At 56.2% G+C, this 26105-nt stretch overlaps 1 protein-coding gene across 1 annotated transcript in view; it reads left to right on the plus strand.

The window, feature by feature from the left end:
- Positions 1 to 24195, plus strand: part of WDR1 (WD repeat domain 1) — a 43996-nt gene extending 19801 nt beyond the window's left edge. Inside the window, exons 6-15 of the mRNA XM_082728518.1 lie at positions 7353 to 7430; positions 7803 to 7883; positions 8198 to 8431; positions 11192 to 11279; positions 12662 to 12818; positions 14146 to 14233; positions 16785 to 16895; positions 19699 to 19872; positions 21356 to 21500; positions 23053 to 24195. Of these exons, the coding sequence (XP_082584644.1) occupies positions 7353 to 7430; positions 7803 to 7883; positions 8198 to 8431; positions 11192 to 11279; positions 12662 to 12818; positions 14146 to 14233; positions 16785 to 16895; positions 19699 to 19872; positions 21356 to 21500; positions 23053 to 23159 (1263 nt within the window). The 3' untranslated portion in view covers positions 23160 to 24195. The remainder of the gene's footprint in view (positions 1 to 7352; positions 7431 to 7802; positions 7884 to 8197; positions 8432 to 11191; positions 11280 to 12661; positions 12819 to 14145; positions 14234 to 16784; positions 16896 to 19698; positions 19873 to 21355; positions 21501 to 23052) is intronic.
- The last annotated feature ends 1910 nt before the right edge of the window (positions 24196 to 26105 follow it).

Consider the following 26105-nt stretch of genomic DNA (forward strand, 5'->3'; position numbering starts at 1 on the left):
GCCCTGCCCTCAGGCTGGAAGGGCTGCTTCTGGCAAGGAGGGACCCGCCCTGGGATATGTGTGTGTGTTTCTGGGGTTGTGGGGTGAATGAGTGGATCTCTGATGGCCTGTGACCAGGGGAGCATCCTGGCCTAGAGGAGCTTTGTCATAAAGGGGTGGCCCAGGCTTGGCTCTGGTTCTGCCAACTCAAGACCTGCTGGTGAGCTTCCGGGGACACCAGATTCGTCTCCTCTGGTGAGATGATGCGGGCAGGGTCACAGCTGGAATGTGACACTCGATGAGAGTTAGATGCTCTGCCTGGGGAAGACACATGTCAAAACACCTTAGCAGAGTGTCCCAGCTCTGCTCCTGCTCTCTGGTTGGGACAAGGGTCTGAACCTCAGCCTCACTTTTCCTATCTGCAAGGTGAGTGTGGGGATATCAATAATAGTGCATTTTAACCATGAACTTAACTGCACAGCTGCCCACGGGTCCAGAGCAGTTCTCAGTACTACCTCATCGAGGATTAAATGAGAGAAGGTCCTTTATGAGGCTCCGCGGGGACCACTGTTTACTTTGATGACTGAACACAGTGACTCATAAACCAGGCAGGGTGTGGCTGGAAAGGATGATGCCACTTCCTCAGCAGATCCCCATGGGGTAGCACTCGGGCAGTGGGCAGAATTTCCAGTGCAGATCTTGGCTTGGGGATGGAAGAGCTCTGCAGGGCTTCCCTGCTGGTGAAATGGACTCCTTTCTGCCCCCAGGGCTCCTGAGTGGGGCCAGGTGGCTGCATGGAAAGCCCCACGGGGTGTGCAGCTCAGAGCTCCTTTTGTAGCGGTTCTTGTGGCCATCCCCTGTGGCTGCTGCCCAGTTGGTAGGTGATGGGGTTTTTGTCAAAGGCTGTGTTCAAGGTCAGTATTCACTAAGTGCAGATCAAGGTTCTGTGGGATGAGTCAGATAGCTAAACTTCATGCCTTGCACCCAGGAGAGAGAGGAGGAGGGGTTGGGTTTCTGTGGCAACAGGAGGCGGTCTTTGCCTGTCTCAGTGAAGCTGTCCCTATCTCCAAGTCCCCCTCCTCCTCCCTACTGTTTGATGTCACTTGGATGTGATCTGGGCTGTGGGCCAGTGAGGCTCCTCTCCCTGCCCCAGGAAGGGTCACTTCCCCTTTGCAGATGTAGATTAAACCCAGCCAGGATGAGCACAGCGGCCGGTCAGCAGAGCCGGGTTTGCGCCCAGGCAGCCCGAGGCTGTGACTTCAGCACTCTGCCAGCCTTCCCTCTGCTCACCTGGGGACTTGGCTGGAATAGTCTTTCTCTTTTTGTTTTCCTTTCTAACGTGAGAACACAGCCCTCACCCCAACACTCCAGCCCAGGGCGATCAGATACGAACATTTGCCCCCTGCCTGTGTCCAGGGTGAACACACAGCTTGTCATCAGGTCTGCCTGTGGAGCCTATCGCCCATGGGTCCTGCTTCTGGACCTGGCTGCAGATCAGGAATGGAGGACGTTGGATAGCAGCCCAGCACCACAGCTGGCTGGCTCTGTGACCGTTGGATGGGCCAGTGGTGTGGCTCGGTCCCCTTAGGAGACAGGACGGTGATGGCCATTCTCCTATGGGAGGATGTAAGATGCTGGTGAACATCAGATCGGAGTGTCCACAAGGAGATCTTTGGGTGCTCCAGACAGGCTCAGGTGGCCAGCAAATGAAGGATGGGGAGAAAAGTGTTCGGGGCCCTACACACCCACCCAAAATGGCCTGTCAAGTGTTGACAACTGTGTAGATCAGTCTGACTTAGGCATGTGCATCTCCCCTGGAACCTCAGAGCCCCAAAGTGCACCTACCATGGATGGCTGTCTGCCTGCCCCCCTAGGCTCCAGCTCCTCCCCGTCTCTCCCTCTGCACCATGTCTGAGGCTGTGGGACGAGGACTGAGCATGTCAGGAGCACAGAGGGGTTGAGCTCAAGTTGCTGCCGTGAGAAAGACGAAGTTGTGTTTCCATTTCAGTAAGTGCTAGAATAAAATGCTGGTGGTGTGTGTACCCAAGGGGAGGTGAGGGCAGGGTTAAGCCAGAGTGCCTGAACGTGCTCAGGCCAGCCCTCCTTGGCCATCCTGCTGCCCTACGTGGGGGTGCTGGGTAGCTTTTCTCTTTGGTTCTTGAGCTCATCTGTAAACTGGCTGCTCATGTTGTACAATAAGTGTAGACTCCTGGCTCCTGGGGAGCTGAGTAAGGACCCACTTCATCTTGAGCCAACCAGGCCCTTGGGCTGTCAGGTCAGCGTCAGCATGAATTTTCCTTTGCCTGGACCTGCAATGGGCTCCAGAAGTTGCAGAAAGATGAGGTGAAGGAACCAGCACTGAAATAGGCTCTGGACCCCCTCATTTCAGAGGCCATGGGCCACTTTGGGCAGATGACATCCCAGGATTGTAGGGGACCGAGGCTTGCAGCGTCTCTGTTTCTGCTTCGTGCTGGCATTTTGTGGCAAAGGTTGAGGTTCCCTTGGAGGACCCAAGAAAGAAAGAGCAAGTGTGTGTGCCTTCGCCGCCTCCTGCTTCTGCAGCAGGAATTTCTTCCTGCCATGGCACCGGTCCTTGTGACCAAGGCGCGGTTAGCAACCCACGGGCACATTGGGCAAGGTTCAGCACCTTTCTGGCCTTGCCCTTTTCCATCAGGGACAACCACAGACTCCCCTTCTAGAGCAGGCACCCGGGAGGATTACGTCCTCAGCCTGTCCTGCAGCCAGGTGTGGTGGTCTGTAGGTTACTTTGTCTAACTCAGTGATTGTTTAGGTGGCACTCATGAGGCCCAAGCCTGCTTGTCCAGGCTGTGGTCGTGTGATCTGGAAGTGGAATCTTCCTGCCTGAGCTTCTAAGGGCGGATAGAGTCCACGTGAGGCAGAGGGGACACCTGGTCTCACCTCTCCAGCCGGGCGTGCTGTGCAGCATGGTCAGCTGCTCTGAGAGCAGCTTTCTCCAGCCACCTGTGGTCTCACCTATCATAGGCGGCGCCGAGCTGGGGGGATGGGGTGTCCCGCTTCCTTTGGCACAGTGGAGGTGAGTTGAGCTAGAAATGTGTCTTGGCTATTATTAGAGTCATTGCCTTTCAAGGCAGTTAAGTAAAATTGGACCTCTGCTATGCAGGATTTTCTTGGGGGGTGTTTTCCCATTTTCTGACTCTAAGCAGGGCAGAATGCCCGTGTCAGGCCTTCGGTGTGTATCAGGTGCCTGCTTTGGACAGGCTCTGGGCTGGGCCTGCAGAATGGTCTGCCTTGTCCTTAGCCGTTCTGCCATCTGTCCTCATATCTGCCGGTCTTGCTGTTCAGAGAACTGTGGGTGTGTTAGTCCTGGTCACGTTGGGGGCCAGCGGGATAGGTCTTCTTCCTCCCATTTCCTTCCTGGTCTGCTCTTGCACGGGCTGTGGCTGATGGTGGGGCAGTGACCAGACAAGCCTTCTGCGCCTTCCTCTGGTCCTCTTTCTGCAGAGGAAAGTGGTCGCTGAGCCAGTCTGCCCAGGTGGCAGGAGAGGCAGGCAGAGGATGGGGATCACTTGTGTCTCAGCCACGCTGAAGCAGGAAGAGGGTGTGGTGCTCCCCCTCCAAGCACTGGACAGGGGAGACTTCCCAGAGGGAGAGGAGGCCAGGTGTGAAGGGGGCAGTCGACTGAAGGAGTGAGGCAGTGTTGCGGTTGAGGACGGAAACCCACTTTCAGAGCACTGACTAAAGGTGTGTGCTGTGTGCTGAGGGAGGATGAGGAGGTGGGCCCAGGCGTCTGAGCCCATTTCTCCCTCCATGAGTTCATGACAGGGAGCAGGACAGGTGGGCAGGGCACTGTGCTGTGAGAGTTAGTAGCAGTTATATGTTCTGGGGACAGCTGAGGCCAGTGAAACCAGGGAGGGCCTCCCAGAGAGGACACCTGAGCTGACCACCTCGTCTGCCTGTGCTCGCTGGAGTCAAGCCACAGAGCCCCGTGGTGCTCTGACCCTGTTGGTGACGGGGGCTCAGGTATGTTACTTATTACCTAATGGCTTCACAGCTCTTCTCAGTGTCAAGAGAGGGCGATGATGGGGGAGGGACAGTGACAGAGGGGGTTCTTGGGAGGATCAGCTGACACAGGGCTCCACTGAGAGTCGGCTGTGACTAATGGGCGGACAGGTGTCGGTTAGACACTGAGGACCTTCCACATCAGGGAACAGCCTGAGGGACCTAGGCCTGCGGGATGGTGCTGCATCTCCTCCAGGGAGCATGGGGAGGGGAGGGCCAGGGGCTGTGAGCCCCAGTCCAATAGGTGGTGGCTGGGTTGAGCAGCCAGAGGAAGGAGGAAGCCCCGCAGGTATGTGAACCCTCCCCACACCCCTCCCCACCTTGATGTTTCCCCAGACCCCTTCCTTCTTCATACTCAGGCCTCACCTCCCTGTGGAACAGGCTATTTTTAACCCTCACTTTTTTGGTTAATGAGCTGTTCACTGCTGTTTTCCTTTAAATGGGCTATTTCAAGAGCAGACATCAGTTTCCTACTCATTTGGACTCTTGGCTCAAGCTGCAGGAAAAGCTGACAGGAGTTTCTAAAGCCAAAGGCCTTGGTTCACACAGTGCCGGTTCTCTGGGGGCATCCGCTGTTTCTGGCCCTCACTAAACCCAGGCTTTCCCACAAGCTTGCCTTGTTCCAGGGCCTGGGGAGTGATGTGCAGCATTCTTTCGGGGGAGGAGGGCCATGAGCCCATTGTGTGTGATGTCCCTTTCCCATCAGAGATGCTGAGTGCTATAAGGAGTCGGATTCCCGAGAGATGGCAGCCAGGGCAGAGGGCCCTTCTGAGGAGAGGCCGCGGCCTGGCCTCCTAATGGGATCACTCGGGCCGCGGGGTGGACATGTGCAGGTATGCAGCTGAGTGTTTGGTGCTACCCTTCAGGAGGGCATCCTGACTTCTATGAGCTGGGCTTGGGATCCAGGACGTTCCTGTTCTCTCAGGGAAGCAGCGGAAACTGGAGTTCGTTGTGCAGTGGAACTGAGTGGTGGCCGGCCACCTATCTCGTGGCGTATTCCTTACGCCCGGTGAAGGGGGCCGGCATTGTACTGTAGTGACCCCTGTAGCCGGGGTTCATTCCATTTCTTGTGCCCTCTTTTGGCATCCAAGTTGTTGGGGAGACCAGCTGGCTCCCTCACAGCCCTGGGTGGAAGGCACCATGGTGGTATTTGGCCTGGGGAGGGAAGATCTGACCCAGGTACTCCCCACAGCCAGTGCAGCCAAGCCTAGAGATCTGGAAGAGAAACCAGAGCCCCAGGTTCTCTCTGGGCCTGGCTGTCTCGGAGGGGTTGGAGGTTCCCCAAAGCCCTTACGGTGGTAAGGTGGTGAGTGACAGGGGGCTATGAGGGAGACAGAAGCACCCAGGAGGGCTTGAGAGATCCCGGCTTGGGAAGCAGACTCCTTCCACTGTGGTTCGGCTTGGCGGATTGCACCTGCTCTAAAACACAGAGGCCAGACCTGGGAGCAGGGAAGGTCAGCCCTCACCCAGATGAGCACACACTGTAAACCCGGCCATAGCCTTGTCACCCTGCAGGCCTGAGCTGGCTGAGGCTGGGCCCCGGGAGTGAGGTGTGTGGCATGTTAGTAGTGGGAACTGCCTCCCAGTGGTCCCAGAATCAGGGCCAAGTTCAGGCTGAAGCTGTGAGCCCATCATAAACCTCCGTCACAGGCACCGGTGATGATGCCCTAGAGGACAGGCTCTTGAGTCAGAACCAAGTTGGCAGCCCCATGATTGTGCTTGCCGAAAAGAGATAGGAAGGCAAGCCAGCTTGGTGGCTCACCAGTGTCACTGCGCTCAGAAGGCTCAGGCTTTCCTGTCCCCAGCCCTGTGGGGGAAACCCCCTGAGGGAGAGGAAATGCTGGCTGCTTCCGGCCTTATTAGCTGAGGGGAGCAGTGGGATCACTGAAGAGCAGCATGCCGGGCTGTCTCCGTGCTCCAGCACTGGACCCGAGGCTCGTGGGGCTCGAGGGGCCTGGCCTGGAAGTGTCCTCGGGCAGAGATCACAGTCTCCTGGCTCCAAGGGACGGAGCTGCCTGCAGCAGGGAAACCCCCTGCGGGGCAACTCCTCTGCTCAGCCTCCCAGGTGGACTTTGCAGACACGTGGATTCCTCTGGTCCTGGCCTGTGGCTTCCCTCCTCAGGATCCTGGCCCCGATTTCTCCTTCCTGGCCTGAGCTGCTTCGCCAGTGCATTGAGCATGGTGTCCTTGAAGGGCTCTTCCTCTGGGAGTGTCACAGACGGTGTGCCCCATGCCTTTTCCTGGGCTGCCATAACAAGGGACGACAAGCCAGGGGTTCAGCATGGGTTTATTCTCGGTTCCTGAAGCCAGAGCCTGAGCTCCCCATGTCAGCAGGCTGGTGGTCCCCAAACTCCGTTGGCCCGACGGGCACCCTCGATCTGCCTATGTCTTCACGGGCTCTTCCCGCACCCGCTATCTGTCTGTCCCAGTCTCCCTCATCAGAGTGCACCAGTCACTGTAGTGGCGCCGCCCTAAGGACTTCATCATACCTCGACTGCATCTGTATAGACCCTCTTTCCTGAGGTTTCCATTCACAGATGGCACAGTTTCAGCCCAATTCAGCCCCTCGCATGACACAGACACACATGGAGCCTTCACACGAGCGGCTCCTGACTTAAGTGGACTTGTGCTTGGCCTCAGGGAATGCTGTGGGGCAGGTGATGGGCAGTTAGGTGTTTATGCCCCAGGAGCCCTTAACCCTCCCTGCTTTGAGAAGAGCTTATATTATTAAGTTTACTGAAGGGGTGTTTCTTGAAGGTAGGGGAAGGGGCATGTGGCATTTAGAGGATGTTTTCTTATGCAGACCTTTGATGGGGGAGAGAATGAATCTTTAGGATAGGAAATCATCCCTGGAGGTCGTCTGGAGTCTTAGTCCCCAGAAGTGCAAAATCGTTGTTTAATTTCTTTAAAAGCTCAGTTGTTAACTCCGCTCCATCCCAACCCTTCCCAGTACCTGCTGTGTGCCTAACCCTGGAGACTCAGGGAAGAGGCCTAGGATTCTGGACTTGAGCTACCTCTGGGGCCCTGACTCTGTCTGCTCTGCAGATTGAGGGTGAGGGGAACTCATGCATCCCACCAAGCATGGGGCTGGGAGGCCTAGCAGAGGACAGCCTGGGCACAGATGGGCCTGGGCCAAGGCAGGCGGGCTGAAGCAGACCTCCTGGTGAGTCAGGAGCTACTTCGGGAGTATTCTGTTTAAGGGCCGAGGTCTTCCTGTGGACTGACTGTTCACACTGGCAGCTGGAGCAAAGGTTTGAAGCAGACTGCGTATTTCATAGAGAACTTTCCAGAACTTCCTGCCATCAGGTGGATAATTGTGCTCTTTCTTGCAGGACCACAGCCGCTTTGTCAACTGTGTGCGATTCTCTCCTGATGGGAACAGATTTGCTACGGCCAGCGCCGATGGGCAGGTGAGAGCCGGGGCCTGGGGGTGGTGGGGGCTCATTTGATCACCTCCCAGCTCTTCAGGGCAGACTAGCCTCCCAAAGCCAGTCTTGCTGGGGGAACTAGCTCTTTCCCTCCATTCCGTTCCTGGAAGGTGCACAGTTCCCAGGCTGTGTCATCACAGCTTGGTGCGCACCCCCCCACCCCCGTTCCCATCTCTCTCCTTTTAAATGGAGCTGGAAACTCCCCCGTTTAGCACGTTTTTCAGATTCCTTTTTTAAGAGTCACAGTAGCAAGCTCTTGACGGTAGAGCAGGGACGGGGAAGAGCTCATCTTGCGTGCCAGCTGGTGAGCGCGTCCTCCCACCTGTGACCCACGTGTGTGTTATTCTTTGAAAGATTTACATCTACGATGGAAAGACGGGAGAGAAAGTGTGTGCCCTGGGAGGCGGCAAGGCTCATGACGGAGGCATTTACGCTGTGAGTATGGATCTGTGGTGTGTGACCGTGTCAGCCACCGTTGGGGGCCGTGTCCATGAGTGCAGTGGTCAGTACACAACTAGAAGTTAGAACCATGAAGTGTGAGGGGGTGAAGTGGAGAGCTTCAGGATCACACAGAAGGGGTGTCGTAGCTTGGAGAAGCCAGTGGCTAGAGCAGGGAGGGGCCTGGACACCTGGTCTCCCCAGCCGTCGCTTCTCCCTGCTCAGAAATGGGGGCTTTGGGCAGGCTGCTTTCCGAGGCCCCTTCCCACTCTGTGTTCTCTGATACCTGGCCCGCTGTTTCATTTGAGTAGATCAGCTGGAGCCCTGATAGCACCCATTTGCTTTCTGCTTCTGGAGACAAAACCTCGAAGATTTGGGACGTCAGTGTGAACTCTGTCGTCAATACGTTTACAATGGGCTCCACCGTTCTGGACCAGCAGCTGGGCTGCTTGTGGCAGAAGGACCACCTCCTCAGCATCTCCCTGTCTGGGTACATCAACTACCTGGACAAAAACAACCCCAGCAAACCCCTGCGGGTCATCAAGGTAAGGCTGCGTGGCAGCCGGTGGGGTGGTGGAAAGGGCTGTGGCCCAGCGAGGAAAAGGGAGAGCTGGCAGGAGGCCGAGTTGGGGACCCACCTTGGGGGTTTGGTCAATGGCAGGAGGCTAGTTGCTTTGGGATGTGTGTTTAGCAGAAGTGGAAGGCTGGGGCCGAGCTCCCCTTAAGCTTCTAGAAGCACTGGGGGCTCAGGGCCTTGGTCTGCGGACAGTGCCCCTCCCCCTACTGTCAGGAGTCCCTGTGTCCTGGGGTGAATAGCCTCCTTCAGGTAGGAGCTGACAGCTGGAACGCATGGAGCTCCAAGAGCATCACTACAGACTTGGAGGACCAGGAGAGCGCCTAAGGGACGGCCGGGAGGCCTGGGGACTGGACCTGGGCACTGTGTCTCATTTGAACGTGGGATAGAGTGTGAGGAGGCCTGGAGTGTTACGTGGTTCGAGGAGGGAAGGCACATGGGAAGGAACAAGTTTGGAGAAACAGGCAAATCCTGAGGTTCAGAGGCCTTGAGTGGTGGGTCAGGAGTTTGTGCAGCCACGAGCGATGAGAGGTGGTCAGGCCCCAGCCCAGCTGCCGTCCTGTCACCTGGAGGGCTTCCTCGGGGCAGCTGAGGGACTCCTGGGGACTCCTGCTTCGGGGGTGGGTGTGGGGTGGGGGAGCATGCCTTCTCCCTGCATCAGCCCTAGTGGTCTTGATATCTCAGGAAGCCAGCAGCCCAGCGAGGACCTAGGAGGTTGGCTCTCGTGCCAGTCCCTGTAGACACTGCCTCTGCCTGGAGTTGATGGAGACAGTTGTCCGAGGTGGGAACTGCTGTGTCTCATTCAGAAGGGGATGTGGCTTGATGAGATTGAAGAGGATTGATGTGGTAACATGGCACTATCTATCCTCACTTTGGGTTCCATGCCTGCTGTCATGCTTCCCCCAGCTTGGACCTAAGCACGGGGCATTGCGGCCTCCTCCTTGATGGGCCCCTAGCTGGCGCAGTGCCTGTATTGTGCAGGTGTGTACAGCCTGGCACAGAGCCGGGGGGCACGCATGACAGTCACTTGACTGGATCTCTCTCTAGATGGGATGGGGAGAGATTCCTTGGGAGGTTCAGGCGTTGTCAGCCCACTTGGGCCCAGAAGAGCAGTTTCCCACTGGCCACTGAAAGCATGGAAACTACAAGCTGGGCTTCTGTTGCTCCCAGGCCAGGTTGCGGAATCTTGCAGGCTTTTACAGTCAGCAGTCAGAAAGTCCTTCCCGTTCCCATTCCCGCCACAGCAGTGTACGTGAATCCCAGGGGGTCCTTGGTGCTGATCTTGCGCTGCAGAGGCATCTGAGCCAAATGTGGGCGCCCCAGAGAAAGCCGGAGTTGGAATAGCAGTTCTCAGCCCTCCCGCTCACGGAGATTGAAAGAGGGCTGGATCCCTGGAGACCCTGAAGGAGGACCAGGAGGCCTTGGAACTGGACTTGCCCCAGAGGGATTTGGTCAGAACCTGTAGGGATGGCTCTATCTGTTGGTACCCCGACACCCGCGGCATTTTGCTGTGTAGCTGGAGCAGCAGTTCTCAAGCTAGAAGGTCTGTGAGAGGCAAACAAGGTGGCTGGGTCTGTCTAGACACCTGCGGGGCATGTGTTAACTCACAAGTGCCTGGGGAGTGCTGCGGCCCCAGGCAGGGCAGGTGCAATTCCTGAGTCAGGATGTGCAGGGGGGATGCCCAGTGGGGCTGATCTGGTCTGAGGACCAGATCAGTATCAGGGCTGATAAGTATCAGGGCTGGCAGGACTCTGTCCTAGAAGGAGACAAGAGGTAGAAAGGACCCACTGTGTCCCCTGAGAACTGTGTGTACCTTTCTTGGAAGCTTTTTGCCACAGTGTGGCAACAGGCGGAACCTGCAGAATGCTCAGGAAGCTCTGGGGGTGAGGCCTGTGCAGAATTGTGCCACCTGGCCACAGAGCATTGCTGAGAAAGACCAGACAGAGACCCACCCACCCTGGCCCCCAGGAGCAGTTATAGTGAGGTTATGTGTTCCCTAGTAGCAAGGGACTGGCTACAGAGAAGTTGACTGTGCCCCCCACGTTGCCGGTGAGGGAGGTATTGGGGGTCAGGGCCCGCCAACAGCTTGGGTGGGGAGGGGCATGTTGGGAGAGAAGAAGCTGCCTCACAAGCTAGGAGTCAAAGCTAGGGTTGTATGTTCCAGTTTGGGGAGAGAATAGACAGTAGAACCCGGGACTGTCTGGGTCTCTGAGTGGCTAGGAGGTCTCCCCTGGGTCCTGGGACTGTCTGGGTTCCTGCAAGGCCCGGATGTGTGCCCACCTGCCTCTGTGAGCGATGGACCCCCCTTGTGGCTGATCCCGCTCACTGCTGCTTCCCGTCCACGGGGGCTCAGCTCCGGACTGGGGCTCACCGGCATCTGCCAGATGTGAGTCAAGGGCGCTGCCAGGGTCATTGCACGGACCAGGCACTCGGCTCCTAGGGTTTTATTAGATCCAGTTCTTGGCTGGGGTTGAGGTTGTGTCCTGGGAGGGAAGGGCTTTATGACAAGGTTTTGCCAGAGGGCCGTCAGCTGGGGAAGAGCTGGCCGCGGCTCACAGAGGGGGTTTTCGGGCACATGGGGCTTCAGGGTGTTGGCACAGACAGGCGCCGCGGTGTGGAGGGCCCTGTGTCTCGGCATCCCGCAGGGGGGCAGTCAGTGGAGGGCGGCTGGCAGGTGGCAGAGGCAGGAAGGCGTGTTCTCCGCTCACCTGCTCCGTCCTCTCCTGTGCAGGGTCACAGCAAATCCATCCAGTGTCTGACGGTGCACAACAATGGTGGCAAGTCCTATATCTACTCCGGGAGCCACGATGGACACATTAATATCCTTTGACTCACAGAGCTGGCTCTGGGGCCACTGGCAGGACAAGTGGGAGTGTTCTGTCCCTGTGGAGCCGGAGGCCAGGGTAGCAGCAGGGCTGCAACCAGAGGGCCGTGTCCACGCTGAGGTCCCTGGCTCTGGGCTGCAGCCTTGACCCGATGGATCGCTTCTTTGCAGCTCTAAGTGGCTGATAACTGCATCGAGCTGCTGCTCCTGCCTGGGCCCCTAGTGCCGCCCAATCCCTCGCACAGGCCAGGAGTCAGGAGTCTGAGGATTCAGCAGGACCTAGAATCTCAGTACTTTTCCCGTTGTTTTAAAAATAAGAGAACAGAAACCCAGCATGCTCCAGTGCTTTCCCCAAAGTCACCCCACTGGTCGGTAGCAGCTAGAACTGGAACTGGAACCTCCATTCTGAGTTTCTTTGTGGTCCCACAAGACTTTCCCTGGAGGCATGTGAAGCAGCCCTTACGGGCCACCCCCACCCCCTTGTTTGAGGCCCGGGGCTCCCCCTCCTCCCACAGCACCCTCGGGTTCTGGGGTACAGGCTGACGCACCCCTGTTTTCACAAAAGAGCTCTAGCTAGGGAGCTGTCCCTACGGCTCTGGGGTAGGAGGGGGGAGAAGTCACCCTCTATCCACTTAAATGTGAGGAGGGGAGTGTATGATATGTGCCCCTCCTGGAGCAAGGTGCTGGTCTGCAGTCAGGCTGTTTTCAGCTGCCCTGCATTGCTCCCCTCCTGGTGTGACGCCTCCTCTTCCAGATCTTCCCCGAGCACAGCGCTGGGGCAGCCTGGCGTGTATTCTAGTGCTCAGGTATCTAGGTTTCCTCAGGTATCAGGCACTGGGGTCTCCAATCCAAGAGCCTATCAGCCGTGGAGCATACCTGTGACGCTCCAGAGGCAACGATAATCCTCGACTTGAAATGAGAACAGTCCACTCACTTACAGCACCCCTCCCCCATGAGCACCTCTGACTCACAGCGTGCAGACCATCCCTGCCAAGGTTGGGAGGCCCCGGGCAGTTCCTAGCTGGTCGTCCTCTGAGCAGGGAGGCGCAGCCAGCCTCCTGCTCTTGGTCCCAGGCTTCCAGCGCAGATGGGCTGTGGTCCATGGGCCCCGTTAGCCAGTGGGAACCCGCACACTTCCATGCCCAGCTGCTGCAGGGGGTCCCCGTGCAGTCCAGGCGGACTGCTCACTCAGCGTGTCCTCCATGGTCCGACCAACCATCACCAGAACATCTGTTCTGGAATTCGGATTCAGACTTGCCATGGACTTCTCCTCAGGCCCCATGCTCACAGTCTCATCCCGAGTGAGAGGCAGCCAGGCCTCCCCGGTGGGGCTCGCACCGTGTCCTGGAGGTGGCTTTTCCTTAACCCCCGCCCCACATTACTGGGATTCAGAGACAGGGGAGAACGACTCCTTCGCCGGAAAGGGCCACACGAACCAGGTGTCCAGGATGACGGTGGACGAGTCTGGGCAGTTGGTGAGCTGCAGCATGGATGACACAGTGCGCTATACCAGCCTCATGCTGAGGGACTACAGGTGAGGGCTGCCCGGGGCCCAGTCCGCAGTGCACCCCAGAAGAGGGGCTCTCTGCCCACATGGCTTCTGGCTCAATGGCACTTTGCTCTCCTCACTGCTCCCCCCAACTGCTTCTCTTGTGGCCATGCTCTCAGCCAGGGGCTGCATGAGAGTCCAGGTAGCCCACCTGGACAGTGACCTGTGTAGACTCTGCCTGGGAAACCTCTCAGCCCAGATGCCCTCCTCGTTCTGTTCCTCTACAGCAGAGGAGGGTATCAGTGGGGCCGGCCTTGCGGGCTGTTGGGAAGGCCCAGCAAGGCCCTCACGGCCTCCTGGAATGCGGCAGGTGCTCAAAAGGACATGTAGGCACCCAGGTGCTTTGAGGAAGCGGCCATGTTGTTTGGTTTGGCTCCGGTGCCTTGAATTGGCTGTCCTTGGCACCAGAAGACTAGCTGTTACCAAACTGCGGTTTCCTGTGCAGAGTGAAGAGGTGGGTGAGCAGGGTCTGCTTCGTGAAAGGACAGACTGGACGTCTGCAGCCGTGCCCCTCTTCCCCCTCAATGAGGCAGGGGACTCCAGGAGGACGTGTGACAGGCCTCACCTGCCTGGTGGGACTGGGCACTGGGAACTGGTTGAGCCTTGTGATGCGTGCGGAAAATGCCCCACAGTCTGGTGTCCAGGCCGCAGCCATTCTCTCTGTACTGGTGCCCCGTGGTGACCCTGAATTAGCACGGCCCACACGAGAGCCTTCCCGCTGCGTGGGCTGCTGCACCCTCGGCTTCCTCAGAGACCCCCGGGGCAGAGCCACAGCTGGTGACCTGAGCCGCAAGGTCCCCATGCTTGGCCTGGTCACATGGGATTTTTTCCCTTCATTTACTATTTTCAAGTTTTTGTGTGTGTGCAAGATTTCCAGGGCTTGTTTTCACAGCATTAACCAAAAACAAAGACATGATTTTCATCCGTGAAAGTATCTTATTCTTCAGAAGAGTCACCCTGCTGAGCAGAGTGGCTGTGACCGTGGGAGCGAGAGGTGGGCTCAGTTCCATCTGTAGCCATGGATCGTCAGGGTCTGTGGCCAGTGGACTCAGGACAAGAGTGGGGTGGGGTTCCTGGGGGCATCACAGCTATTCCACAGGTCATAGCGACTAGAGCACCACCACCCCCCGCCCCACTCCCACTTAATTTCCAGTCTCTTTCCCTAGAGCTGGGGATCTCTTTCTCTCACTGCTCCTGGGTTTTGGCTCATGACTCCCTCAGTGCAGGTGGATTGGCATCTCTGAGTGTAGGCTTAACATACATGCTGAGCCCTGTGAGGTTGACGTAATGTGTTTTCCCTTGTCTCCACCAGCGGGCAGGGAGTCGTGAAGATGGACGTCCAACCCAAGTGCGTGGCTGTGGGCCCCGGAGGCTATGCCGTGGTCGTCTGCATCGGGCAGGTATGGCTTGCTTCAGAGTGGCGGGGAGCACCAGCCAGGCAGCTGAGCGGAGCTGGTGGGTGAGGCATCTGACCTTTTGCCTCTGGTGCAGTGGGAGCTCTGCTGCGTGTCTGACCAAGAACCGCGTGCACACACATTGAGTCACTTGGTCAGCAGTTCTCTCCGGTAGCACGGCATCCTCCCTATCCTACAGACACGGAGGCAGAGGGAGGGCTAGTTGCTTGCCCCAGTCTGCAGCTGCCAGAGGGCACAGCTGTCAGGCATCAGCCTCCCTGTGTGTCCATCAGCCCGGGAGCCTGCTGGGTGCCCAGCAGCAGCAACACGGTTGTCTCAGCCATGAGCCCTGGAACCATGTGACTCCACACATGTTCCTTACCATCTGTGAGCTCCCTAACAGCTCCTAGGGGACTTGGGAGGCTCCTCTCAGTGTTGCCCGTTCTTTTTCTGACTTCTCCCAAGGCCACATGGTGGCTAGGGGCACCAGGGCCAGGATGGCATCTGGTGTCCTAGCTCTGTGACCTGGCTTCTCATTGAAGACAGGTCACTTACAGACCTTTTCTTTTGGAATTTCGGGAACAAAGTGCCCTTGACCCAGACCCTGGTGTGACCCATTTTCTACAAGGTTTTGCTCTGATGCAGGCGGCGTCTGTCAGTAGACCAGGGCATTCAGGAGATCAGGGTGGGCAGGTGTGACTAAGCCCCCCACGGCAGGAGTGACAACCCTGGTAAAGATAGCTGCTGTTCAGGAGTCCACACCCGTCCTGCGTCACGTGCACTTAACGTGCTTCGGGGAGAATGTTTTCTGCGTGTCCTAGATAGCAGAAGCTTCTGCCAAGCAGTTACCGTCAGCAGCCTGGGCAGTCAGTGGGGGAACAATAGTGATGATCTGCATGGAGAGCCAGAGCAGAGTCAGGGTTGGAGGTGCCGAAAGACAGCCTTCTAGAAGCACAGGCGGGCCTGGGCTGATGCTTTGTGTCTCCAGGCCTCACTTCCCTGTCGGTAGAGGGCAGTCCTGACAAGCCCTCCTCTGAGGCTCAGAGCGAGGCTTGCACAAGGAGGGTCAGAGAGGGGCAACCTGGTGCCACGTGGCGGGGTTGGGGGTATGCAAGGTTGTTCTGTGATGTGCCCCTGCTACGCAGGCTTCCTGCCCCGCTCCAGGTGGGATGTTTCTATAGAATATGCTGGAAGGGGCCTGTGATTTTAGTTCGGGAAATAGCTCGGTTTAAGTCTCACTTCTTAGGCAAGTTTTGGCAAATGCTTGGTCCCCTACTGTTTACCTGTCAGGTGAATCCACTTCCCGAGTCAGGCAGGTGGTAGGTAAATGTTCCTTGGGCTGCATTTTCATAGTAGATCTTAGGGTTCTGCCACCTGTCCACCTGTTCCCTTTTCTTGCCCCCCCACCAACCTCACAGTACACACAGAAGCAGAGGCCACTGGAGAGTGGGGTCAGGGGCTGGCCCGCCCTTCATGGGACAGCTGGTAGCCTGGGCAGGGGTACTGTGGGATGAAGCCAGAGTTGTCACAAATCTAGGCCATGCTATCTGGGAGCAGTCCAGTGAGCAAGAAGCAGGAGGGGCAGCAAGAGTGGGGGTGGAGGGCGAAGAGGGTCCCTGTGTACAGAGGGCCTCTTCTGTGAGTGCCTCCAGGTGGCGGTGGGGGATGGTGATCCCGCTATCTCCAGGGGTGTGCCCCGCTGTTAGCAATGCGTGTGTCTCACACTTGGTGAACTCGGAGCTGATACTTTTGTTTGCCTTTACTGAGGACTTTATTTATCCTGAACGTAAAATTCCGGCTTTGTGCTGTGTAGGCACTGGCTGGTTCTTCTGCCCTGGGAAGCTGAGGCTCAGGACAGAGCTGTCCCCATAAGCAGTAGGCGACTGAGCCAGGATCAGGTCCCTGTTTGTGTGTCCACAGGGTGCTGAGGACAGGCTGGGGACTCCGTCCTGCTTCCACCTCTGTTAGAGGGAGGTGAGGCAGGGGCTGGCTGGGGTGGAGCCCCTCCCAGGTACCCTCCAGTGCCTCCGGCTGACTTGCCCTGCACCATCTGTCCTGCCCTCCCATGGGATGAGTCATGCCCTGGTGGGAGGCCAGTGGGGAGCAGAGAGACTCTGTGGAGTGGGAGCCCATGCCTGGGGCCCAGTTTTTGTCCAGAAGACAGGTACCAGCATTGTCTCCCAGCTGTGGGAGACGCTCTGGCTGGCACACGTAGGATGCTTCACGTGCTGCGGGTTGGAGCTGTGAAGGGACTTTTTCGGACCTGGGATACCAGAACTTAGAATCCAGCCTGTCCTGTTCATTCCTGTTGTTGCCTTAGAGCCCTGCTCTTCCAAACGCTGTGTCCCTTGGATCTCGCAAGAAGGCCATTTGGGAGAGCTCATTCATTATGTGACAGGAGAATGAAAAGTTCAGAGGTCAGATGGCTTCCTGGTCCCCAGCGACTGATGAGGGAGGAAGCACAACGCAGGGTCACAGGGCGCCCGCCCCCAGTGAGCTTCGGGCCAAGCAATCTGTCCCCGGCCTCTGCACCTTGACCGCTGCCTGTGATTTTCAGATTGTCCTGCTCAAGGACCAGAAAAAGTGCTTCAGCATCGACAGCCCTGGCTACGAGCCGGAAGTGGTGGCAGTACACCCCAGTGGTGACACGGTGGCCATCGGGGGCACGGTGAGTCTCCTGTCCCTCATGTTCTCTGACCCCGGCTATGGGGGTGGTTAGGGGGTGACACAGGCTATGTACAGAGGGTCCTAAGGCAGAAGGGGAGGGAGCTAGTGGGAGACCAAGGGCCTGGGCAGTGAGCAGGGGCTGGGCTTGGGAGCACAGAGCAGGGGAGACTGCTGGGCCATCAACCACGTAAGTCCGTAGGGCACATGTGATTTAGTGTGTTGAGAGGGGACCAGCGTGGGTGACCTGGGCTGGCAGGTTGGAGGTAGGGACATGACAAGAAGATTCCTGACCCGTGTTTAGCAGCAGTAACCCGACGGGCTCAAGGTTTTCCTTTAGTTTTGGCATCTGTCTGGTCCAGTGTGGTGTTCTTGCTCCTCTAAACCTAGAGCGCAGGGACCCTGTGGTCCCTGCCTGCCAGGCTAAGTCCTAAAGTGCTTTACAACTTGGCTCCCTTTGTCCCTTCTGGCCCTGGGAGGCTTGGGTGCCCTGACGAAGCAGCTCTGCAGCAGGTATGGCGGACCTTCATGCCCCAGGGGAGGAAGTCAGTGCTGGGCAGTGCCCAATGTGCCAAAAGCCAACCCAGGGGTCACCTGCTGGTGTCCACTGTGAAACCACCTGCTCCCCAGCTGTTGGAGGAGCCCGGGGTGGATCTCATGGAGCAGGTGTGAGGGCTGAGGAAAGGCTGGACTGTGGGTGGGGCTTTGCTCCCCAGCCGGTCTCACCTTCAACCTCCGAAATGTCCTTGCTGCCCACCCTTCCAGCCTGGAGGAGGACCAGCCAGAGGGGCCCCTGGGTGTTTTGACAGTGGGTCAGGGTACCTGCCCAAGCAGGTGAGCAAGCCCCCAGCCACATCTACAAGCTCTTCCCTCCCCCAAGAGCCCTTGGGCACAGTGTCGAGCCACTGCTGCCCAGACACAGGAGCAGGGCTTGTCAGCCCTTAGCCCCTGCACTCGAGCCCTTCCTCTGTGTTTTCCTCGTCATGGCTGTAAGACACGTGGACTTCCCTGGTTTTCAGATGAGTCAGATGTGTCCTGTGTGTGGCTGCCCCTCCACGGGGCACTGCATCTCCTCCTGCCAAACAGCCCCACTGCCTCCCACAGGGTTCCCGACAGCCCTGCTCTCCTGCAGTGCTCTGCCTGGGCTACCGTCCCTGTAGGCCCACACCCCTGCAGTGCTGGCAGTCCCTTCTGGGCCTGTCACCGCTTCTTTCCTAAATCCCCGCTCTCTGGCATGTTTTGAGGAGATGTCTTCCCTTTTTTAGGGAGAAGTTCACAGCCATGGTCCTGGGGCAGGAGGTCAGAGTCAGACATGGGGTTTAAATCTGGTCTTCCCTCTTGTACTATGCCCTGCTTACTAGACCTTTACCTTTTTAAAAAGAAGAGAGATGGCTATTCCCATGTTTCCTCAGCTCCTACTTCAAGGTCTTGCCAACTTTGGTCTTTCCTGGTTGTCTGCCAGCCCTGGGCCTGTGAATCTCCGTGATCACACGGAGCACATCTCTGTTTATCCTAGGTTTCCCCATTGTCCTCCACACACCAGTAGTCTCCATTTATTTTAGTGACTTTCCAGCAAGTGGCATTCCCATCACATAGTTAGCCCGGTGGTGGACGTTGGTGCTGTGTGCCTCCTATGACGTCCACTGTGTACAGTCTAAGAGCATAGCCTTTTCCTTTTTTGCAGTGCCTCCTGTAGGCCATGTATTCACAGAACCCTGGAGCCAGGCTCCCACTGTAGGTAGACATCAGGCGAGCTTATCACGAGAGCTCAAGGACTTTTGTCCTCATCGACCTGCAGCATCTGGACGTGGCTCTCCCTCCTGCATTAGGGGCAGAGCCAGGGCTGTGTTGTGGCCAGAGCTAGGAGACCTTGGATTATCTTGGCCCCTTGGACAGCTCAGCTGCCCCAAGAGGGTGGCCTGGTCCTTAATCTGACTCCTCCCAGGGAAGCCTTGGACAGTCACAAGGACACCTGTCCTGGTTCCTTTTGTCTGTCCATCTCTACCCCCTTCACGGATTCATTCCGTGTGTGACACTTCTCAGGCCAGGCCCTGGACAAGTGTGAGGAGTCATGAAATTGGGGAGAGACAGTCCCTGGCCTGGAGGACAGGTGCCCAAGGTATGTCCGCCTGGCTGGGCTCCCACGGCATGGACAGAACTGTTAGCAAAGATGTCCAGACACCCTCAGAGGCTTCCAGCCGAGGAGAGCTGGGTAGAGCCAGGTGCTTGGGCATCCCAACCTCAGGGACCCCTGGGGCAGTTGGACCCTCTGAGGTCCCTCTCCCTCAGAGAGCAGGTGTGCCTCCCCTGTGAAGCGCTTGGGTCACGCCAAGGATGGGGAGCTCGCCAGGAGCCAGCAGGTTGGACGGAGCAGGGCGTGGTCAGAGAGCGAGTCGGTGCCTGAAGGAACCTCCAGGGCGCTGGGGAGGGTGGTGTGGATCCAGAGCACAGGGGGCAAGCAGTGTGGCTGGAGGATAGAGCCAGACCAGGGCTACCAGTGCAGCACTAACGTGTATAGGCGGACCTCATGGTTTGCCCTGTGAACACCTGCGTCAGGACTGACTGGAGCGTTGATGGAAAAAGTCAGAGTCCTGGACACCCACACACATGGAATCAGAATTGGGGGTACCTAGCATTCAGCCTCTTAATTACTTCCCTGAGTAGTTCTTCCCACACTGCTGGTATGTCATGGGAACTGCTGACAGGTTTTGGGGGGAAGGTATCGGGAGCATGTGTGTGCACGCACGTATGCTCTCCCGTAGCGTGCACGCCGGGAAGTGACTCACTGCCCCTCTGTCCTCCTGCAGGACGGAAATGTCCGCTTGTACTCCATCCTGGGCACCACGCTGAAGGACGAGGGCAAGCTCCTGGAGGCCAAGGGCCCCGTGACCGATGTGGCATATTCCCATGATGGCGCCTTCCTCGCTGTGTGCGATGCCAGCAAAGTGGTCACGGTCTTCAGCGTTGCTGATGGCTACTCGGTGAGTGGGCGGGTGGGGGGCCGTGGCTTCTCTCCCTTGTCATCAGCCTGGCAGTTGCATGAGACCACACAGCTTCCTTGCTCTCAGGGCTGAATGATGCGAGACGAGACATGCTGCTGTCCAGGGTCTTGGGGTTTTATGAGTGAGGTAGAGCACTTGCCACAAAGTTAGGGCCCTAGACGTTGGTGAGACTTGCCATGAAGACAAGCCGATTGGTTCACCTGGGCTGCCTGGCTGAGTGATTTCCTGGTTTCTTCTCTGTCAAAGGGCTGAGACTAGATTTTCTTCTTGAGTCTCATTACCATTTGGGTCTCACGAGGATGAGCGCGCATCCTCTCAGCACTGCCTCGCGGGGGGCTCGGGGCAGGAGACTGAGCTTGGTTAGGGGGTCGGTCACTTGCTGGCCAGAGCAGGGGGCACAGGCTGGCCGGTCTCCGGTCTCGGGGCCCTGTACCACGCCAGCCCCCCAGCACTTGAACGTTTTGGAATGCAGCAAAGATGAAAGAATTTACCACTGAGGTTTTGCCATTAACATCTCCCTGTGTTACACTATCCATCCAATGATCTTAATTCGGGGTGCACTTAAAGTAAATTACAGGCATCTGTATACTTCCCCATAAATACGTGCACTTACCTAGTAAGTAGGCTTGTGGCTTTTCTTAGTCTGTGTGATGCTATAATGTCACTTCTGGTAAGAGGGGCGGGCGAAGGCAAGTGTCCGCCTGTGTTGGACAGAAAGCTTGTAACTTGCACCTCCATGGACATACACCCTGCCTCCTGGGGGATTTTTCTGCTCCCTTGCCACGTTTCTCAGCTTTTGTGTTTATCTCATTTTTAGTGATTTCATGTATGTACAACAGAAGTCTTGTTGACGTTATGTTAAGTAGGCAGGGTGGTATCAACACAGTATGGAACAGGCAAACTTGAAAAAGAAAATCCTCGGGAGGTCGACCTCATCTAGGGATTAAGGAAATGGAATGCCCTGAAGAAAAACCATCCCTACAGCGTCAGGAAAGTGCTAGTCCTCCAGCTTGCAGGCCCCGTCCAGTCCTCGCCCCACAGAGTAGAGAGTAGCAGGCAGATGTAGTGGGGAGGAGCCGGCTGCCTCCCTCTGCTGCCCGTACTTTCCCTGCGCACCCCCTGCCCAAGGCGGGGCCCCTTGAGCGTTCGTGTCAGCGTGATGATAACCCTGGCTGGGCTGAGGGCCCCGTGAAGGAGCGCACACACACCTAGCACCTCAGGGTAGGTGCTGTGGTAGAGGCCGTCTGGTCCCGGGGACACAGTGGCTGCTGCCCAGTGCTGGGCTGCATCCTCCTGGGCCTTGTCATGGAGTAGCGGACACCTCAGGAGGTGTACACGGGTTCTGGCAGAGAGCACTATGTCAGCATCGGCCCTCACTGTGGTCACAGAGGGCAGGTGAGATGACACGTGCCCCTCTGGCCTGAACCCTGACCTACCCCCTCTGTTTTTAACCCGAAACTAGGAGAACAATGTTTTTTACGGACACCACGCGAAGATCGTCTGCCTGGCCTGGTCACCAGACAACGAGCACTTTGCCTCTGGTGGCATGGACATGATGGTGTACGTCTGGACCCTGAGTGACCCCGAGACCAGGGTCAAGATCCAAGGTGACTCTCGCTCCTACATCAGCTCCCCAGGCAGCCCCAGAGAGGCTGTCCCCAAGCCTAAGTGTCTTCTTTGTGCTTCTGGGGAAGTTAGCCCTGAGAAGCATGGCCCTCATTCCCCTGGCCCCTGCTTGACACACAGAGGGAGGGATGATGTGTGTGTTCCCTGAAGGAGAGGAGGTGGTGTCCATTCACCGGACACTCACCTTCACAGATGGGGATTCCTCTTGACATCTCTTCCTTATCCCGCTGGGCTTCCATGGCAAAGTACCGCAGACTAGGTGGCTCAGAAACCACAGAACTATTGCTCACAGTTCAGGAGGCTGAAGTCCCAAATGGGGGGTTGCAGGGCTGGGGCGTGGGGGAGCTCTTCCAGGTCAGAGACTTGCAGGGAGGGGCAGTGCTCTGTGGGGTCTGTTTAATAAGGCACTGATCCCCCCAGCCTTGGACATTAGGTTTCCGGCGTACAACGTGGGCGACAGATGCAAGCATTCAAACCACAGCACTGCCCCTTCCCCTACCCCACCCCCTAAATTAAACAGCTGATCAGGTTTTCCCCACAGTGGGCAGCATTCAATAGGAGTTCAGAGCCGGTTTTTTGTTTTTTTTTTTTAAGATTTTATTCATTTATTTGACAGACAGAGATCACAAGCAGGCAGAGAGGCAGGCAGAGAGAGAGGAGGAAGCGGCTCCCCGCTGAGCTGAGAGCCCGACGCGGGGCTCGATCCCAGGACCCCGGGACCATGACCCGAGCCAAAGGCAGAGGCCCTAACCCACTGAGCCACCCAGGCGCCCCTCAGAGCCGGTTTTTTAGCAGCCCTGTTTAAAAAACAAAACAACAACAAAAAAGTAAAACTATTCTTAATAGAAAGTTTTATTTAGCCCAGCATATTTTTTTCTCCATGTGGCAATAGCTCACTTCAAGGACTCTGTGGTCACAAGTGGTTCGTGGGAACTGTGTCTGTCCCGGTGTCACCCCCCCAGGCAGAGGGGATTTACCTGGGCTCCCTGCTCTGTTTGTAGTAAGACCCACCAAGTCAGCAGGGTAGAGGCAGGAGACTGGGGGGGAATGGGGTCACCCCTGGTGCACCTTACACAGGGGGCGACTCTCAGGGTCTTCTGGTCACGAGTCCACCAATTACAGAGGTTTCTCGGCCTTTTCATCCTCCCCCTCCGCCCCATCACCGCAGATACGCCAGGAGGCTGTGTATCCTCTGTGTAGTGTTGCTTATGCATGAAAAGAAGTAAGACTTTTCACACACACACACACACACCCCATGGGAGGAGCAGTTCTGTCCCCCAGGGGACCTTGTTGGTTGTTGAGACAGTCCCCATGTCTGGGAGGGACCAGCTTGAGAATGGCTGCACCCACTGTCCACCCAGATAGATGTTCACCCTTCCGGGAGGAGGGCCAGGATTGGATGAACAGCAGTCTGCGGTCAGTTCCTCAGGGCCCGCTGTCGGTGTTGCCACAGCCTGTCCCCTGCTCCTCATCTGCAGTGTTGCAGGGGCAGAGACACGGGGCTCACCCTCAGCATAACTTCTCTCTCCCCAGATGCGCACCGACTTCACCACGTCAGCAGCCTGGCCTGGCTGGACGAGCACACGCTGGTCACGACGTCTCACGATGCCTCTGTCAAAGAGTGGACAATCACCTACTGAGGACCCCCTCCGTTGGACGGACCTAATCAGGGACTAGAGCTTACGCAGCCGAACACGTCATTTCTCCCAGTCTCTCTGCCATGCGCCCCCACGTCCCCACCCGCTCAAAAGGGGGGGCCTTACCGCGCGTACCCTCAGCTCTCTGCAGGGTGTCCATACCTGTACACGTCCTTCTGAAAGCTTTAGACAGTGACAGTTTGCACATGAAAAATAAAGCAAGCACTTAAACAACGTGTGAAGCGTAACTCAAACCCACCACCCACCCAGACTGAGTGCAGAACATTCCAGAGGCAGAGCCTCGAAAGCACACAGACCCGCCCCCGCAGCTCCTGCTGTCTGGCGGGGGAGGCTGCGGCTGTGGGCCGCACCCCTCTCTGCGAATCCCTCCCCTGCAGACCCCTTCCCCGCAGAGTGCCCTGCGCCTGGCCCAGCAAGGGGCCCTGGGACAGCTCAGCCCTGCAGAGTTCTGCAGAGCAGGTGCCGCTGGGAGGCCTGGGTTGCGCACCCTGCTGTGTGGCCGCCCTCGCCGCTGACAGGGTGCACTCATATGAATCTTGGAGTCACTGTCTGTTTTTGTGCTTGATTCTAAGAATGGAATTGTGGGACTTTTTTTTTTTTTAATGTATCTTAACTGTTGCCTGTCTGTGTTTACAGGCTCGCGCGCCAAGGGTGCCACCGCCTCTGGGCGTTGAGAGCCGGATTAGCCAGACCCAGGAGTCTCGGCCACTGTTTTGCTCTCCTGCTTCAATGTGTTTCTGTCTTTCTTTACCCCTTCTGCCCCCAAGAGCAAAAGTTAATTTAAAGGCAGAGGTGACGTCACTGTAAACTAACCTGTTATGGTTTTCACTTTTTTTTTTTTTCAGTGCAGAAATTAAAAGTAAGTATAAAGCACGGTGATTTGTAGTTTTTTTGCGTGTGTTGGAATTACTGGTAATTGTTGGCTGAGAGCAATCGCTCCCTTTGCACTTGTGAAAACACTTTGAGCGCTTTAAGAGATAAGACCAAGAAGTGATTAAATGTCTTTCTCTTCACTGTGGATGGCTGACTTTGTGTGGTGGTGGGCTGTGGGGAGTGTGGGAAGCTGTGCGGGACCCTCGTGGCTTCTCCCTGGCTTGCAGCCTCAGAGGGATATGTTCCCGAACTGGATTGCTGGATCCACCCAGCTCGGGGAGAGAAGCCCCACAAGGGCCCGGCACATCTGGATCAAATAGCTCTGTGGGCTGGGCCCCCTCACCTCCCTTCTTTGGGCCTAAATTTGTTTTATTTGTAAGCGGAAAACATTGGATCAGATGATCTAGGGATCCCACCTGCTTTGCGAGTTGTGGGGCAGCCCATGACCTTTTTGGCAGTGCCTTCAAAAGAGGGAAGTAGCACGCATTTAAGCACTGAAGAACACTAAATTTCCAAGCATTCCTATTAACCATGAAAGAAGATCTTGGCTAGAAAGATAACACTGTAAAGATGTCTACATTTGCAACTCCAATAAAAAATAACTTTCTCCCTTCTGATTTCATCATATTGCTTCCACAGTTCATATATGAAAAGGGACCTAAGAAAGGAAAAGAGAATTAGATGTTACTCTGTAATACATCTAAAGCTGGGGCTGCCTCAGAACAGAGTCTGGAAATGGGCTTCATGCTTCTGTATTCGGATTCCAGACAAATTACTAGATCGATATGGGTACCAATCTGAAAAATAAGATTGCTTACTTGTCCTTACACCAAACTAAATTAAAAGTAGCTCCTGGGGCACCTGGGTGGCTCAGCGGGTTAAGCCTCTGCCTTTAGCTCAGGTCATGATCTCAGGGTCCTGGGATCGAGTCCCGCATCGGGCTCTCTGCTTGGCAGGGAGCCTGCTTCCTCCTCTCTCTGCCTTCCTCTCTGCCTACTTCTGATCTGTCTCTCTCAAAGGAATAAATAAAATCTTAAAAAAAAAAAAGTAGCTCCCAAGATTTTAAATTAATTTCAAACAATGGAGTTTAAATAATACTGGAAGAAAACTTCAGGGACTTTGTGTCCCCTCAGACGTCATTCTCAGAATGATAAAAACTATAAGGGACAAAAGATTGATACATTTGACTAATTTGTAAGAGTATCGAAGCAGGAAAAAACCCACAGTAATGGCATGCTTTTCTACACATGCTAGGCCAAAGAATGTGTAATGTTTGGGGTTTTTTTTTTTTTTTAAGATTTTATTTATTTATTTGACAAAGAGATTACAAGTAGGCAGAGAAAGGGGGAAGCAGGCTCCCTGCTGAGCAGAGAGCCTGATGCGGGGCTTGATCCCAGGATCCTGAGATCATGACCTCAGCCGAAGGCAGAGGCTTAACCCACTGAGCCACCCAGGAGCCCAGAATGTATAATGTTTTGATGCTCAGCCTCATTTTCCTTGAGCACACAGGATTTTTCAAATGGAAATTTGTGCATATGTGGGACAGTTTTCAAAATCTGATAGAAACTCAGTGATAGAATATTGCATATAAACCAACCACGTTTATGGAAAAAGACCACAGGCCTTCAGGTTGAGAAGGGCTGGAAGGTGGGAGGGTACCCACCAGCCAGCCAGGGCCCAGCTTCCTCAACTCCACTCCTCGGTAGAGACTTTTCAAAGCAGAACTGGAGTTTGGCCCACAATCCCTACCAGCGGAGGGAGACCTTCATACTGCACCCTGGGGACTCTAAGGGAGAGTAGTGGGCACTTCCAGACAGGCACCTGAGGGTGTGTGTCCATCTCTCTCCCCACCCCTGACTTGGGAGGTCACATTCCATAAAGGCTTGGCCACAGGTGGAGGAGGGTCACCAGACCTGCAGAGTGCAGCGTGAACAGCAAGTAAGCCCGTATTCCATCCATCCCCTGAGATAATTTGTTACTGCAGCCAAGCCCATTCCAAGCTGACTTAAGACAGAAATAAAAAAGAACGGCCTGCATATCAGGGTTGTCAGTGTC

This window comes from Mustela nivalis (assembly GCF_964662115.1).
Source record: "Mustela nivalis genome assembly, chromosome: 4".
In the NCBI taxonomy this organism is placed as follows: Eukaryota; Metazoa; Chordata; class Mammalia; order Carnivora; family Mustelidae; genus Mustela; species Mustela nivalis.